This window comes from Hemicordylus capensis, chromosome 4 (assembly GCF_027244095.1).
Source record: "Hemicordylus capensis ecotype Gifberg chromosome 4, rHemCap1.1.pri, whole genome shotgun sequence".
Lineage (NCBI taxonomy): Eukaryota > Metazoa > Chordata > Lepidosauria > Squamata > Cordylidae > Hemicordylus > Hemicordylus capensis.
Window position 1 is genome coordinate 3,260,181 of NC_069660.1, and position 14,508 is coordinate 3,274,688.

General features: G+C 48.6%; 1 protein-coding gene across 1 annotated transcript in view; it reads right to left on the minus strand.

Moving 5' to 3' along the window:
* LOC128322251 (bactericidal permeability-increasing protein-like) overlaps positions 1–13,971 on the minus strand; it is a 32,830-nt gene extending 18,859 nt beyond the window's left edge. The window contains exons 1-6 of the mRNA XM_053243167.1: positions 13,854–13,971; positions 13,180–13,294; positions 12,382–12,510; positions 8,486–8,641; positions 6,531–6,594; positions 1,071–1,134 (exon numbers count right to left, since the gene is read on the minus strand). Of these exons, the coding sequence (XP_053099142.1) occupies positions 1,071–1,134; positions 6,531–6,594; positions 8,486–8,641; positions 12,382–12,510; positions 13,180–13,294; positions 13,854–13,971 (646 nt within the window). The remainder of the gene's footprint in view (positions 1–1,070; positions 1,135–6,530; positions 6,595–8,485; positions 8,642–12,381; positions 12,511–13,179; positions 13,295–13,853) is intronic.
* Between the last annotated feature and the right edge of the window lie 537 nt (positions 13,972–14,508).

Below are 14,508 nucleotides of genomic sequence, written 5' to 3' on the forward strand. Positions count from 1 at the left end.
ATAAAGTTCCTGAAAGTGTGATTCCCATAATTCGGGGCAATTGGACAGACCTGTTCAGAGTATACCTTGTTTTGAGATAATGAAATCAGCCTCCAAAAATTTATTGAATCATTTTTCCTAGCTGCTTCTGTCAGGGATAGCCATTCCTTTTGAGTAGCAATCGTTTTCTTGGTTCTAAGGAGAGCTTTATACTCCTTTTTCTTTTTAGACAGTTCTGAATGTATGTGTGTAGACGGGTAAAGAATAGCATATTTTGAGAGCATGACAAGATGCTTTTTTGTCCTTATGCATTCTTGGTCAAACCACTTTTTGGAGTGGCCAGTTTTCTTTTTAGGTTTGGCATGATGATCTTTAATTAGTAGAGATTTAATTGATCTTGTGAGAACCTCATACTTCTCAAGAATATGGGCATTTTAGTCTCTTTTGGTCAATGCATCCAAAAGCCCTTCCTTAAGTAATTCTCCATTCTTTGAGTTAAACCATTCGGAGAAAACTTGATTAATTTGGGAATTCCATTTGCTTCTGGGAATTCCATTTGAGACATTGGTGATAGAAAGTGGCCATGAAATACAAGGATTAATATCTAAAATCTATATGATTCTGTTAAAACTTGAATTAAAACCATTGAGCAGATTAAAACCTGTCTGGGAGATGGACTTGACATGGAACCAAAATGGGCCCAGTTCGGCTTGAGGTTGAACCAACCCCCCTAGGCCAGTTTGGGCCCAGTTGAGGGGTGAAAGGTGCCATTAAAATGTGTAAAAAAAGGTTTGCCTTACTCCCACTGAGGGCTTCGGCAGCCTTGGAGGCTGCAACTGCACCTGTGTGGGGTGGGGGTGGTCTGGCGGGTCCTCTTCTCTCCACTGGCCTCCCCAAAAATCTCCCCTGGCTGTTTTGACCTAATTGGGAGCTGTTCAAGCTCTGTTTGTGCACACAATGGCCATTTTTGGGCTGCCGCACATGCACACAGGCCATTTGCATGACCTGGGCTGTGACTCACTCCACATCGGGATGAAAACAATTAGTGGGTCCATTGCTTGTTACCTGCCCCTGCATCAGCTGTCTCATACCTGACAGAGTCTGCAGAAAAGGCTGCAGTTTGGAGCTGACAGAGCTGGTCACCTCCTCACAGACCTGGGAGAAAAAGAAGAAAGACCATGAGAATGAAGCCCTCCCTGGCAGGAGCGCCAGATCAAACTGCCTTCTTCACCTTAAAAATTTCCTCGGCTGCATTCTCACAATGAGCACTACTGGGATTCAGGAGTTAGTTGTGATCATAGAACCCAGCGTGTTCCCACTGAACATGTCATGAGAGCCGGGAATTTCCAGGCTATCCCATTTCAATCGCTCATGTTGGCTACCATTTAATCGGGGTCCATAATCAGGATCAGATCCTGGTTAACTCTCCTGGTTAAATGCTGCAATCAGTTAGCCACTTCTGGAAAGGCAGGGTGCCTAATTCCTGGTGGTTGCTTTATTTCATAGTGAAATCACACTAACTGTCTATGTTCAACTAGGCATACTGAACTTTTCAGACATTAAAAGAATCCTTCTGGCTTCCTGTCTGCTCCCGGCTCCAGCACAAGCTCCTTGTCCTCACCTTCAAACTAAGCCCTCCCTGGCCTTGGCCCTCCTGACCCTCTCAGTCCCACCTGCCATGACACTCCTGGACCCCACCAACCTCAGCCATCAGAAGCTCCCCTCCTCCCCCAGACATCTCAGCCCTTTCTCCCTGGCTGTCTCCCAGGCCACTGCCGTGATCCCTCCTCTCTGACTTCCTGCAAATGCCCTCTGAAATGCCACGTTTTCTGTGCCGCTTTGGCACAACCGCTTAGGCCCCATTCCCTGCTGTAACAAAGCTCCAGGAAGTGCAACTGAAGCATTGGCTTCTTCTCCTTCTCCTGCTTCTCCTTCTCCTGCCTCTATTTCCCTCCCCTTCCTTGGTTGTTTTTCCTGTGTCACTCTCTAGACTGGAACCCCCTTGGGGCAGGGATCTGTCCCGTGGTGCTATTTTAACTAACACAAGAATTAAGATCAAGACATGCCCTTCGGTATTTAGTCAATGGTGGCCCAAATTTTCATGCCACCTGAAGCAAGTTGCCAAATACTGTCCTGTCCCATAGCTCTCACAGGCTTTGAAAGTTTATCTTGTGATTTTAAATGGATTTAATCATTTTAAAGTTTTATTAGTGTTGGTTGTTTTAAATTGCATTGAGTGTGTAAACTGCCCAGCAGCCCCCTCGTCCCTCCTCATGCTTTTTGCAGGCTTTGCCAGGAGTGTGAGGAGAGGTGGTCTTCACAAACCTTGCCAGTGCCAGATTGGTCCGAGAAAAGAGCTGCTTTGATAGCAGGGGCTGGGGGCAACGGGCCACCCCAGTAAACGGCCACCTGAGGCCACTGCCTCACTTGGCCTCATGAAAGGGCCGCCCCTACATTTCATGTACTTTGTATTAGGGAACTAGTCAATCAATCAAGTTCTGCTCTGCTCTTTACTAAAATCAGGTGTGCCCTGTCAGCAAGGGAGTTTTAACAGACTAAATACCCACTTATTTATTTTGCGTATTTTAATACCACCCAATACAGGTTGAGTATCCCTAATCCAGACATCTGAAATCGGAATGCTCCAAAATCTGGAAATCAGCATGGCATGCCGAATGCAAAATTATTGCGTTGCAAATTTTCTCGCAATTATGATTAAAACCATTTAAAACCTCAATATAAACTTTTAAATGTATTTACTAAAAGGCCAGATTAAAAAGGTACATCTTCAGCTCTTTCTTAAAAATCAGCAGAGGCTGGCACTATCCTAAGGGGGAGTATATCTATATTTCAAGGAATAGTAGCCATGTAATCGATTATATGGCCATATATTTCTGCAGTTAAGCTTGTATCTGACTTTTATATTGATCAGCAGCCTGAGAGGGATCATTAGCCTCTTACTCTGTCTATCAGGATACCTGATACTGGACATGCCCATCAGGAAATACCTGTCCAGTATTCTGAACCAGTCCAGGTGACCCATAGACGCGTTAAACGGAATGCAACAGTGGACAACAATATAGCCAAGAGTTTGACATCCAGCAATTTTCTTGCCTTACACATTACTATAATACAATCTGACTTCCCTGGTGAAATAAACACAAACGTTGATTTCCTGACAAAGGCACTAAAAGACTTGCTCACTCCGAAACAACCAGTTAGAAAAAGAAACCTGTTGAATCATTGGTTTGATTCTGAATTTCAGCTCTTAGGAAAAAAATTAAGATTGACTTATTGTTGCGATAGGAAGCAGAATTTTCCTAGCTGCACCTGCAGTTCCAATAAAGCTAGAACATGTCTAAGGCAAGGGCTTCTAGATAGACAGCCAAGAGACACTGCCCTCTGCCAGGAAATATTGTTCTCCTCTTTATAGTTGTCCTCATCATTTTGCTTCCTCATTCCCTGCACCTTATCTATCAAACTTGACAGAGATCAGACGTGGAAAACGTTTCCACTTGCAGCATTTATTGTTTTACTATCTGCTGTGTTGACAGTTCGTATGGCTGGAATTCATACTGCAGAGTGTGTGCGTCCATGTAGGTCAGGGGAAGTGGAAGCTTGTATTCATGCATGGTGTTGTTGTGACTTCTATACGATGGGCTATACGATACATTTATTTGTCCATCATTATGCTTTATTCTCTTAGTCGGCCACCAGCCATGCTTAGGGATGTGGCAAGGGTATGCATGCCGGCGAGGGAGGCACCTAATGGGTTGGGCGCCGGTTGGCTGCTGTTGGCAGCGAGGAGAAGCAGGTCAGGTGGCGACGGCCCGGCCACATTGGGGCAGTGGCAGGCCTGGCCACGGGGGTGGGGAGATGGTGGCTGCAGTGGCAGGCCCAGCAGCAGGGAGATGGCAGCTGTGGTGGTGGACCTGGCCAAGGGGGTGGGGATATGGTGGCTGTGGTGGGGGCTTGGCCGCGGCGGCAGGGAGATGGCTGCTGCAGCTGCGGGCTTTGCAATGGGAGATGGTGGCGGCACGCCCGGCCATGTGGTGGGGAGATGGCGGCTGCAGCGGCGGGCCCTGGCAGGGGGAGATGGTGGCTGCGGTGGCGGACCCAGCCACGGGGGCAGGGAGATGGCGACTGTGGCAGCGGCCCAGCTGCAGCAGTGGGGAGATGGCGGCTGCAGCAGCGGGCCTGGCCACGGTGGTGGGGAGGTGGTGGGGCTGCAGCGGCAGGCCCGGCTGTGGGGGTGGAGAGATGGCGGCTGCAGTGGCGGACCCAGCCACGGGGGCAGCGAGATGGTGACTGCGGCAGCCACCTGGCTGCAGCAGCAGGGAAATGGCAGCTGCGGCGGCGGGCTTGGCCACGGTGGTGGGGAGATGGAGGCTGCAGTGGCAGGCTCAGCCAAAGGGAGATGGCGGCGGTGGGCCTGGCCATGTGGAGGGGAGATGGCAGCTGCGGCAGCGGGCCCGGCCGTGATGGCGGGGAGATGGCGACGGCCCAGCTGTGGGTGGGAGGCAGCAGTGGGCTGGCCGCCAGGGTGAGGAGGCGGCGGAAGAAGGGGAGGGGCCGGGCCGGCTTGAAAGCCAGCCAGATGGAGCCGCTCTGGGAAGAGCATCTAGGCTCCAAGTTCCTTCCCTGGCTTCTCCAAGAATAGGGCTGAGAGAGACTCCTGCCTGCAACCTGGGAGAAGCTGCTGCCAGTCTGTGAAGACAATACTGAGCGAGATGGACCAAGGGTCTGACTCAGTATATGGCAGCTGCCTATGTTCAGAAATGGGCGGGGGGAGCGGGCCGGGTGGGCATCACAGACGCCTGGGGAAGAGGGTGCAGATGTTCTGCACTGGGTCTGCTAGTTTTATGCAAACTTTTTGTTAGCTGACACCAGGCCCTACATCACAAGAAAAGTCACCAGGTTTTTTTAGTCTCTGCCATTAAGGTATGTGGCAAGTTGATACAATACTGAGTTATTCTGAGTCCATCTTTGTATTTTTGACTGCCCAGTGACTTGCTATGTTGTTTTTAACTATCCAATTTCTTAACATTTTTTGTTATGTCTATGGCTAAACAAATAAAATTGACTGTTTGATTGATTGGTTAGTTGGTTGGTTAGTTGAAAAACCAGCAGAGAAGGGGAGGCTCTGGTTTTATTTGGAAGTGGGTTCCTGGGGCAGCTCTAGAGAAGGCCCTGTCATAGGAACATAGGAAACTGCCATATACTGAGTCAGACCATTGGTCCATCTAGCACAGTATTGTCTACCCAGACTGGGAGTGGCTTCTCCAAGGTTGCAGGCAGAAATCTCTCTCGGCCCTTTCTTGGAGATGCTGCCAGGGAGGGAACTTGGAACCTTCTGCTCTTCCCAGAGTGGCTCCATACCCTGAAGGGAATATCTTACAGAGCTCACACTTCTAGTCTCCCATTCATATGCAATCAGGGTAGACCCTGCTTAGCTAGGGGGAAAAGTCATGCTTGCTACCACAAGACCAGCTCTCCTCCTGAGTCGCCACCAAACATGCTGGTGGGCAACCACAACTGGCCCTCCTAAGAACATAAGAACAATTCTGCTGGATCAGGCCTAAGGCCCATCTAGTTCACACAGTGGCCCACCAAATGCCGCTGGAAGCCACAGCCAGGAGTTGAGGGCAGGCCCACTCTCCTGCTGTTACTCCCCTGCAACTGGGACTCAGAGGCATCCTACCACTGAGGCTGGAGGTGGCCTATAGCCCTCCGACTTGTAGCCATTGATAGACCTCTCCTCCATGAAGTTTCCCAAACCCCTCTTAAAGCCATCTAGGTTGTTGGCAGTCACTGTATCTTGTGGCAGAGAATTCCAAAAGTTGATTATGTGTTGTGTGAAAAAGTACTTCCGTTTGTTGGTCCTAAATTTCCTGGCAATAAATTTCATGGGATGACTCCTGATTCTAGTGTTATGTGTGTGAGAGAAGAATTTCTCTCTATCCGCTTTCTCCACTCCATGCATGATTTTATAGACCTCTATCATGCAGCCGTCTTTTTCTAAATCAAATAGCCCCAGGTGTTGTAGCCTTGCCTTATAAGAAAGGTGCTCTAGACCCCTGATCATCTTGGTTGCCCTCTTCTGCACCTTTCCCAGTTCTATTACAGTGCCTTCCCCTGCTCCCATTTTGGTGCCGTGATACTGGTATGCTGAAAATGTATTCACGGCCTCACTTGGGCTCACTGAGCACCTGCTTGTCCATGGGGTCCTGTTTGGGCACCCCTACAAATATTGTCATGCCAAGGGACCACTTCAGGTTGTTTCTGGAAATGCTGTTGGGCCACTGTGAGGCCCAGCTCAGCACTGCCAGATGAACTTCAGTTCCTGTGCATGTGCAGAGAAACTTTCCCACTCATTGAGCAAGAACAACTAGTCCCCATACAGTTGGGGTTATTTCAGAGGGAGCCGCTCCCAGAACACAAGGCAGGGCTTCAGGGAGAGCCACATGCTGACAAGCCTCTTTTGAAAAACTGAGCCCAGCAGAAACATGGGGGTGGGGGGAGAGACTTCTGAACCCCCAGGGTTAGCTTACCTTGCTTTTCATGGTCTTTCTGAACCATGACTCGATCTTTTTGTGGAAGAGATTGTACAGCCTGCTGTGAAGAGGAGGGGAGAAAACAAGGAATCCTGATTCAGGAAGATTATAGTCAAAAGTGGGTGCACGTCCCCTGAGGCTGCCAGGTGCCTCCTTGAGGCTGTCGAAAAGGAAGGGCACCTTCTTCAGCTGTTCTAATGAGGCAAGAGGACCGGAAGTGCCACTCACTGGTGCTTCCTCTCCTTCTGCTTGTTTGGAAAAACCAAGAGACGCTCCATCGGCGTCCAATGTGGGGGTGGGGGAGATGTGCTGTCCGAGTACTATGGGCTCAGCTGGGGACTCCGAGCACTTCTAGACTTAGGAAGCTGCCATATACTGAGTCAGAGCATTGGTCCATCTCAGTCAGTACCATCTACACAGATTGGCAGCAGCTTCTCCAAGGTTGCAGACAAGAGTCTCTCTCAGCCCTAACTGGAGATGCTGCCAGGGAGGGAATCTGGGACCTTAGTTGCTCTTCCCAGAGTATGCTCTTACCCTAAGGGGAATATCTTACAGGGCTCACAACTGTAGTCCCCCTTTCAGATGCAAACCAGGGCTGACCCTGCTTAGCAAAGAGGGCAAGTCATGCTTGCTGCCCCAAGACCAGCTCTCCTCCCAACAGGCGAGTGTCGGGCTGCTGCCCATGTCAGAGTGCTGATCTGTCACCACACGGAGCCTGTGTCAAATCGGAATGCCTGCCCGTCGGAAGGCAGCTGGTTCTCAGAAGGAGCTTCCCCCTTGGCGTTATATTCACTGGGGGAAGGGCCCCCTCAGCCCTTCTGCTCTCCGTCTGCAGACTGCAGGGGTGCTGCCATGTGGGGCCGGGGCGCAGCTAGGGGAGAGGGGGCCTGTGTTCGCCCCTCTCCCCAGGGGTCCCTCAGCGTGAGGGAGATAATGCAGCAAATAGGGAGGGGTGGGGCTGAGGGGTGGGGCTCAAAGCCACTAAGGAGTAAGTGAAAAGTGGAACAGCACAACTGGTTTAGAGAAGGCCAGCGAGTGAGGGCAGCAGGGCAACTCTGGCTTCCCAAGAAGAACCCACCCCTTAGCCTTAGCCTTACTACTTTTCTGGTGGACGGGGGAAAGGAAGTCAGAGCTGGCCAGCAGGGGGCACTGTGGGGATCGCATGATGTCCCTGCTGTGCATCTGAACCACAGGTGAAGTGACGCTGGGAAGGAGGACAGAAGTTGGTGGGAGTGTGTGGAGGGGGCAACCAGCAGTACCCGCTGAGAACTTGCAGACTGGCAGGTGCAGTGGATGACCATCTGGAAAGGGCCTGCCTTAGGATTGCAGTGATGTTTGGATTACAACGCCTGAGTCCTTAATGATCCACAACCATCATTATTTCACTGTGTGAACCGCCCTGAGTCATTTTTGGAAGGGTGGTATAGAAATCATATCAAATCAAATCAATCAATCAATCAATCAATATCCCCTGGTATCAATACTCAAAGGTTGGGATGGGACTAATTCCAGCACTGAGCCATGACTTTCTGAAAAGCAGACTAGATGCCAGGCAAGGAGATGTTAAAGAGATGGCTGGCCGGGGCATTGCTAGAGACTGAAAAGATCCGGGTCTGGGCCCACAGCTCCCACCTTTATAATTAAACTCAGTCATCCCCCCTGCTCCAAATAACTGCACGTGTATCTAATGTTATAATGCGGCATGTGTAATGGCGGACACAGAGAGCCAGCCAAGGCCAGGCGCTCCCTCCCCTACTCTCAGCAGCTGCCTCCACTGCTCCATTTCCTTTCTGGATGAGCTCAGGGAGGAGGGAGGCCCTGAGACATTCACTGGGGGCCCATGCCCCCTGGCCCACCCCCTAATGGCGCCCATGGATGCGGGTATCTTTAAAACATGAAGCAAGGCAAAATGTTCTTCAGCCATGCTGCAGAAAGAAGATCGACATACATACCTCAACTTGCCAGAAAAGTGCACGTTGACGTCAATGAAATGGACAATGCAATCCGAGGTGGCAGCAGTTGGTCTCCCCGTGGCATCAGTACCCAGCTTCAAGCCAACATCGATGGAGAGACGTTTAGCCTTCAGGTCAAATGAGCCATGGAGCTTGCTGAATGGAAGCATGTCAAGCAGAGCATTTGCACCACTAAATTATCAGTGTACAGTTTCATAAAGCAAAACAAAACCGTAAGTGTGTGTGGGGGTGTGTTTTGGGAGAAAGCCCACATACTAGGGAGCAACACATTTTTCTAAATTTGCTGGTGGAGTGTGTGATAAAGCACTCTGCACATCCTTCAAAGGAGTAAAGACAGATTACGGCTTCATATATGGCAGTAATATATGCAGTAGCATATACTTCACTATACTGCAAGGTAGACAACTAGAACGCAAATGGAGAATGACTTGACTCAAATCTGACAGTACAACATAGAGGACATTTGAAAATCTATGCTCTGCAGCAAAAAAACGCAATTCTTTTCTATGCATCTGCGAGTTCACGTTCAATGGAGTTGTCTAGGGTTGTGAGAGGGCTAGTCTTTATTTATTTTTATTTCTCTATATAAACTGCTTTGGGAATTTTTGTTGAAAAGCAGTATATTAGTAGCAGTAGCAGCAGCAGTAGCAGCAGTATGACCCCCTTCCCCCTTGAATCCAAATATTGGATCATAGGTTACCCATTGTGACTCTTTTAATGCTTTTTTTCATGGACAAAATCTCTCATATTTGGGGCAAACTGGATTCTACAGTTAAGGCAGAGTCTATTATGGAGGTATCCAGCAACTCCTCTGACCCCTGCTAATTGGGCAAAGAGGCACCTTTTTAACATGGGGATTCTCTTCATTGAGCAGGGGGAAAGTGTAAACCACTTTGGAAACTTTTGTTGAAAAGTGGTATATAAGTTGTTGTTATTGTTGTTATGCAATGAAACTGGATCACTTTCAGCTTGTGCTTCCTGAGGATGTGGACAAGCTACTTTGGAGTATACATCCTACCACCTCTTGTCTTGACCCTTGCCCAACTTGACTTATTGTATCAACAGTCAGATTATCAGAGAGGTTCTTGTAAACATCATAAATGCGCCTCTGAAAGAAGATGGAATGCCTCCTTGTCTTAAGGAGACTCTCATTAGACCATAGAGAAAGCCTGCATTGGATCCCTCAGAGTTAGGCAACTATAAACCTGTTTCTAATCTCCCATGGCTGGGCAAGGTGATTGAGAGGGTGGTGGCCTCTCAGCTCCAGGTAGTCTTGGAAGAAACTGATTATCTAGGGCGGCCCATCTCAAACTGGCTTTCGGTTGGGCTATGGGGTTGAGACTGCCTTGGTCAGCCTGATGCATGATCTCCAACAGGTATTCCCAGAGAGAGCGTGACTATGCTGATCCTTTTGGATCTCTCTGCAGCTTTCAATATGATGGCATCCTTCTGTGTCACCTGAGAGAGATGGGACTGGGTGGCACTGCTTTACAGTGGTTCCGTTCCTCCCACTCTGGTAGATTCTAGATGGTGTCAATTGAAGACTGTTGCTCTGCAAACCGAGAATTAATGTATGGCTCCATAGTGTCTCCAATGCTCTTTAACATCTACATGAAACCACTGGGAGATAGCAATGTCATCAGGAAATAGCATAACTTCCGTAAATGCTGTTTGGAGGCAGTAATGGGGTGGATGAGGGATAACAAACTGAAGTTGAATCCAAATAATACGGAGGTACTGATTGTGGGTGGTCAAGACCGGAGAGATGGTTAAGATCAGCCTGTTCTGGATGGGGTTATACACTCCACAAAAGAAGTACATCTCTTGGGAGTGCTCCTGGACCCAAAACTCTCTCTGGCTTCTCAGGTTGGCAGTGACCAGGATCACTTTTTATCAGCTTCAGCTTTCAGCAGATGTCAGTTACCTCCATTTCTGGAGGTAAATGACTGTAAAACTGGTGCATATGCTGGTAACCTCCAGGCTTGACTACTGTAATGCACTCTACATGGGGCTGCCTTAGTATGTAGTCTGGAAACTACAACTGGTGCAGAATACAGCAGCCAGTTGGTCTCTGGGACAACCCAAACCACATAATACAGATTTTAAGAGAACTGCACTGGCTGCTGCTACATTTCCGAGTGAAATTCAAAGTGCTGGTTATTATCTATAAAGCCCTGACCGGCTTGGGTCTAGGATACTTAAGAGAACACCTTCTTGGTCATGAATCCTGTCACCTATTAAGATCTTCTGAAGAAGTCCGGTTATGGATACTGCCGGCTCCTCTGGTGGCAACTCAGGACCGGGCCTTCTCTGTGGCTGCCCCAGGGCTTTGGAATACACTCCCGGTCGAAATAAGAGCTGCTTCTCCATCTCTGCTTACTTTTTAAAAGACCCTCAAGTGAACAGGCTTTTAATTAAAATCCATTTTAAATTGTTTATATAGTTTTTATTCTGTGAAATTCTTTTTATTCTGTTTTATATTGGTTGTATCTAGGACTATGTACAAGATACACAGAAATACATATGTGTCAGGCGGTATAGAAAAATGACAGACAGACAGATTCCCGGACTGAGCTCTGGCAAATGAAAAAGAGACCCCTTGAGGCCCACGAATACAGCTACGGTTTCCTGGAGAGAGGGAAGGCCATTTAAACCAACCAGCTCAAGCCTGAGCTGACCTATCTCGGAGCAGGAGGGCTCATCCTAAGGAGCTGTGCTGGCGGTGGGGGGCACCAAAGGAGGCACAGTTGCCTCTTTTTCTCAGAGCTCCCTTTGCTCCTCTCTCCCCCATCCAGCCCCAACCCAGTGTTAACGAGAGCCGTGCTGCCTGCAGGCAGGTTGGTATATCAATGGGGGTTGAGCTCCACCTGATGAATGGCCAGCCTGCAGGCAATGTGGCTCTCATTAAGACTAAGGCAGGGTGGGGTGGGAGAGAGAGGAGCAAATGTAGCCTTGGGTAGAAGCTGTGCCTCCTTTGGTGCCCCCAAAGCCCTCAAGCTCATTAGTACGAGCCACTCCTGCCTCAAAGTATACGTTCCCAGCATATTGGGGCTCAGCTGACAATAAGGTGCCTGTGAGTCACAGTAGCCAAAGGTACCACCTCCATTTTAGAGACAATAGCCAACGTGCAAGCCAAAGAAGCACGTGTGCCGCAAAACGGCACTGGGGCCAATTTAGTCCCCAAAAGATACCCCTGAGGGTTGTGCGGCAGGAGCAGCACCATGGCCTTTAGGTGTGACCTGCTTGTGCCCCTTCCTGAGGCCTTCCCCTGGCCATTGAGGCTAGGAGAAATGGGGAAAGAATGGAGAGTGAACAGAGAGACACTTTTCTCCCTTGCTCACAACACTAGAACCAGGGTCATCACATGCAACAGATTGCCAGGAAATCTGGACCGACAAAATGAAGTAATTTTTCAAAAAATGCGTAATCAGCCTATGGAATTCTCTGCCACAGGATGTGGTGACAGTCACCAGCTTGGAGGGCTGTAGAAGGGGCTTAGTCAACTTCATGGAGGACAGGTCTATCAGTGGCTATAGACTGCCTCCAAACTCAGAGGCAGGATGCCTCCGAATACCAATTGCAGGGGAGCACCAGCAGGAGAGAGGGCATGGCCCCTCAGTTCTTGCCTATGGCGTCTCAGGGGGGATCTGGTGGGCCACTGTGAGAAACAGGATGCTGGACGAGATGGACCTCCTTGGGCCTGATCTGGCTGTTTTTATGTTCAGAATTTAGTGGACCATTAGTTTGACCCTGTACACACACACTTTTTAAAACACAAGAATAGCATCTGGAACACATTTGCAGAAACTCAGGGAAATGTGGCCCATACCACTTGGAAGATTAAAAAAGAAGTCAAGAATCAATAATGGACTCACAGCTTCCAACTCTTCACCTCCCAATCACCCGTCAACTCAGCAAAGGCATTGGTGATGGAGACCTTGAGACCTGCATCTGGGATGGGTGCTATTGTTGAACTCGGCAGCTGGAAATGCTGAATCTTCAGACTGAAAGAGAACAGGGGTTGAGGGGATGGGGGTAGGCTGTTAGTGTGGGAAAAGATCACCTGCATGAGGCCATGTGATGGTCAGGCTGGAATGACCTGACTTGCCTTTGGGCTTCACTTTTCATATGGAGCTGCAGCTCTTTCAGGGAAAGAATCGTTCACTAAAGCTGCAATCCAAGTGGGTGCAAAGAGGCCTCCAGCACCTTTTGGCCGGTGAGTTGCATGGGGTGAGTGCTGGGGGCAGAAACTCCCTACTGTGCTGATCAGAGATTCAGCAGATCTACTAGTGTGGGTGATCATGGCAGTGCTGTGGGCATCACTGGGTTTCAGCAAAACGTTTGACCAGACTCCTTCCACATCCTTGTCAACAAGCTGCTAAAATGTGGGCTAGATGATCCTACCAGATCGTTGCAATCCATTCTCCTAATATGTATTTATCAACTTCTCGAAAAGATTTATATCTCACCCCCCACGCCATCCTTTTTGGCACAGTTCACAAAATTAGTCAAACAGATAAAACTATATAAAATTAAATGAAAAATAAGACTTCGTTAAAACCAAATTTAAAGGTTGAAAGCTAGCAAGTTAAAAACCCAGCAGATATGAGCTGCACTGCAGATAATCCATTAAAAAGCCTCGCTAAAAAGAGGACTGCAACATGTGGTCTCACCTGTACAATTTGTATTGGATATTGGGAAGTAATGGGACCTTGAAGGAGCCAGAGAAATCAGGCAGTGTCAGCGTGGCCAACTTCTGCTGCAGGGCTGCAACCCCCACCTGGCGAGCTGAAGCAAAGAGAAGGCTGAGAGCAGGTGAAGAAGGCATTCGTCTGTGCTGTCAGGGCTCTCCTCCTCCTCCTCCCTACTAAACAAAGTTGAGCCTGAACGGCACATTTGGGTCTTCCACATTCCTTGCAAGATGCTGGGTCTAAGCAATCTCACTCTGAAGGTTTCATGCGTTATCTTCATCTCCAGTCACATATAAAGATTCCCATTGCAGATCCAAAAAGAAACCCACTCACCAGGTAACTCCCTCCCTGCCAAGGTTGCTGCTGGGAAGATGGAATTAAACTCAGTGTGGATTAACGGAGAGGCCGAGGAGGCATTAGCCTACAGCAGCAAAATTTGAGGAGCAGCAAATTTTGCCCCTTCTCAAATTTTGTTGCCTCTCTCTGTAGGCAGCGGCAGTTGCAGCAAGGGTGGAGTGGGTGAGGAGAAACCTGCCCCCCTACCTTATTACAAAAAAAGGAAAACCTTTTTTGTTTAAGGTAAAAGGGCAGCAAAAGCGTTTTTGCCTATGGGCAGCAAAAAGCTGAATCCGCCCCTCATTAAACTGAGCGCCTACCATAATCCAGGCCTTTCTCCGTGATCCTGCCCACAAAGCCGGAGTTCGTAGTGCCCTTGGCCAACACCAAAGCAAGAGAGAGGAGCAGAGAAGCCAGAAGCAGGTTGCCCGTGGCCATTTCTGCAGCTCTGACCCTTCTGCACAGAGAGGCTGCAAGCCAAACGGTGTAGCTTAGAGGAAAAACAGAAGTGAAAATAAGCAAAGCAGAAAGTGGTTTTATTAATTTGGTTTGGGTGTCTCCCCCATTTCACAATCATTAACCAAGCTACGCCCCTGGTAATGCTGACTCTCGGTTATTAGGCAGGTGTTGTCTTGGTGTGTGGAATGGAAGTGGGGCGGCCCATCTCTTGGAGTCATCCTCGCCATCTACCATGGATTTGATGTCCATAAATGGTCCTGTATTTTATGGTCATATTGTGCATGTTTTTTGTATTCCAGTTTAATATTTTTATTGTTTAACTGTTTTATAGTCTGGTATTGTTTTTAATATTTTGTAAACTGCCTTGAGATTGTTTTAATGAAAGGCAGCACAAAAATTTAATGATAGATAGATAGATAGATAGATAGATAGATAGATAGATAGATAGATAGATAGATAGATAGATGATAGATAGATTGTCTTCAAGAACCCTTGCTCCTCTATTGAGAGACCCAA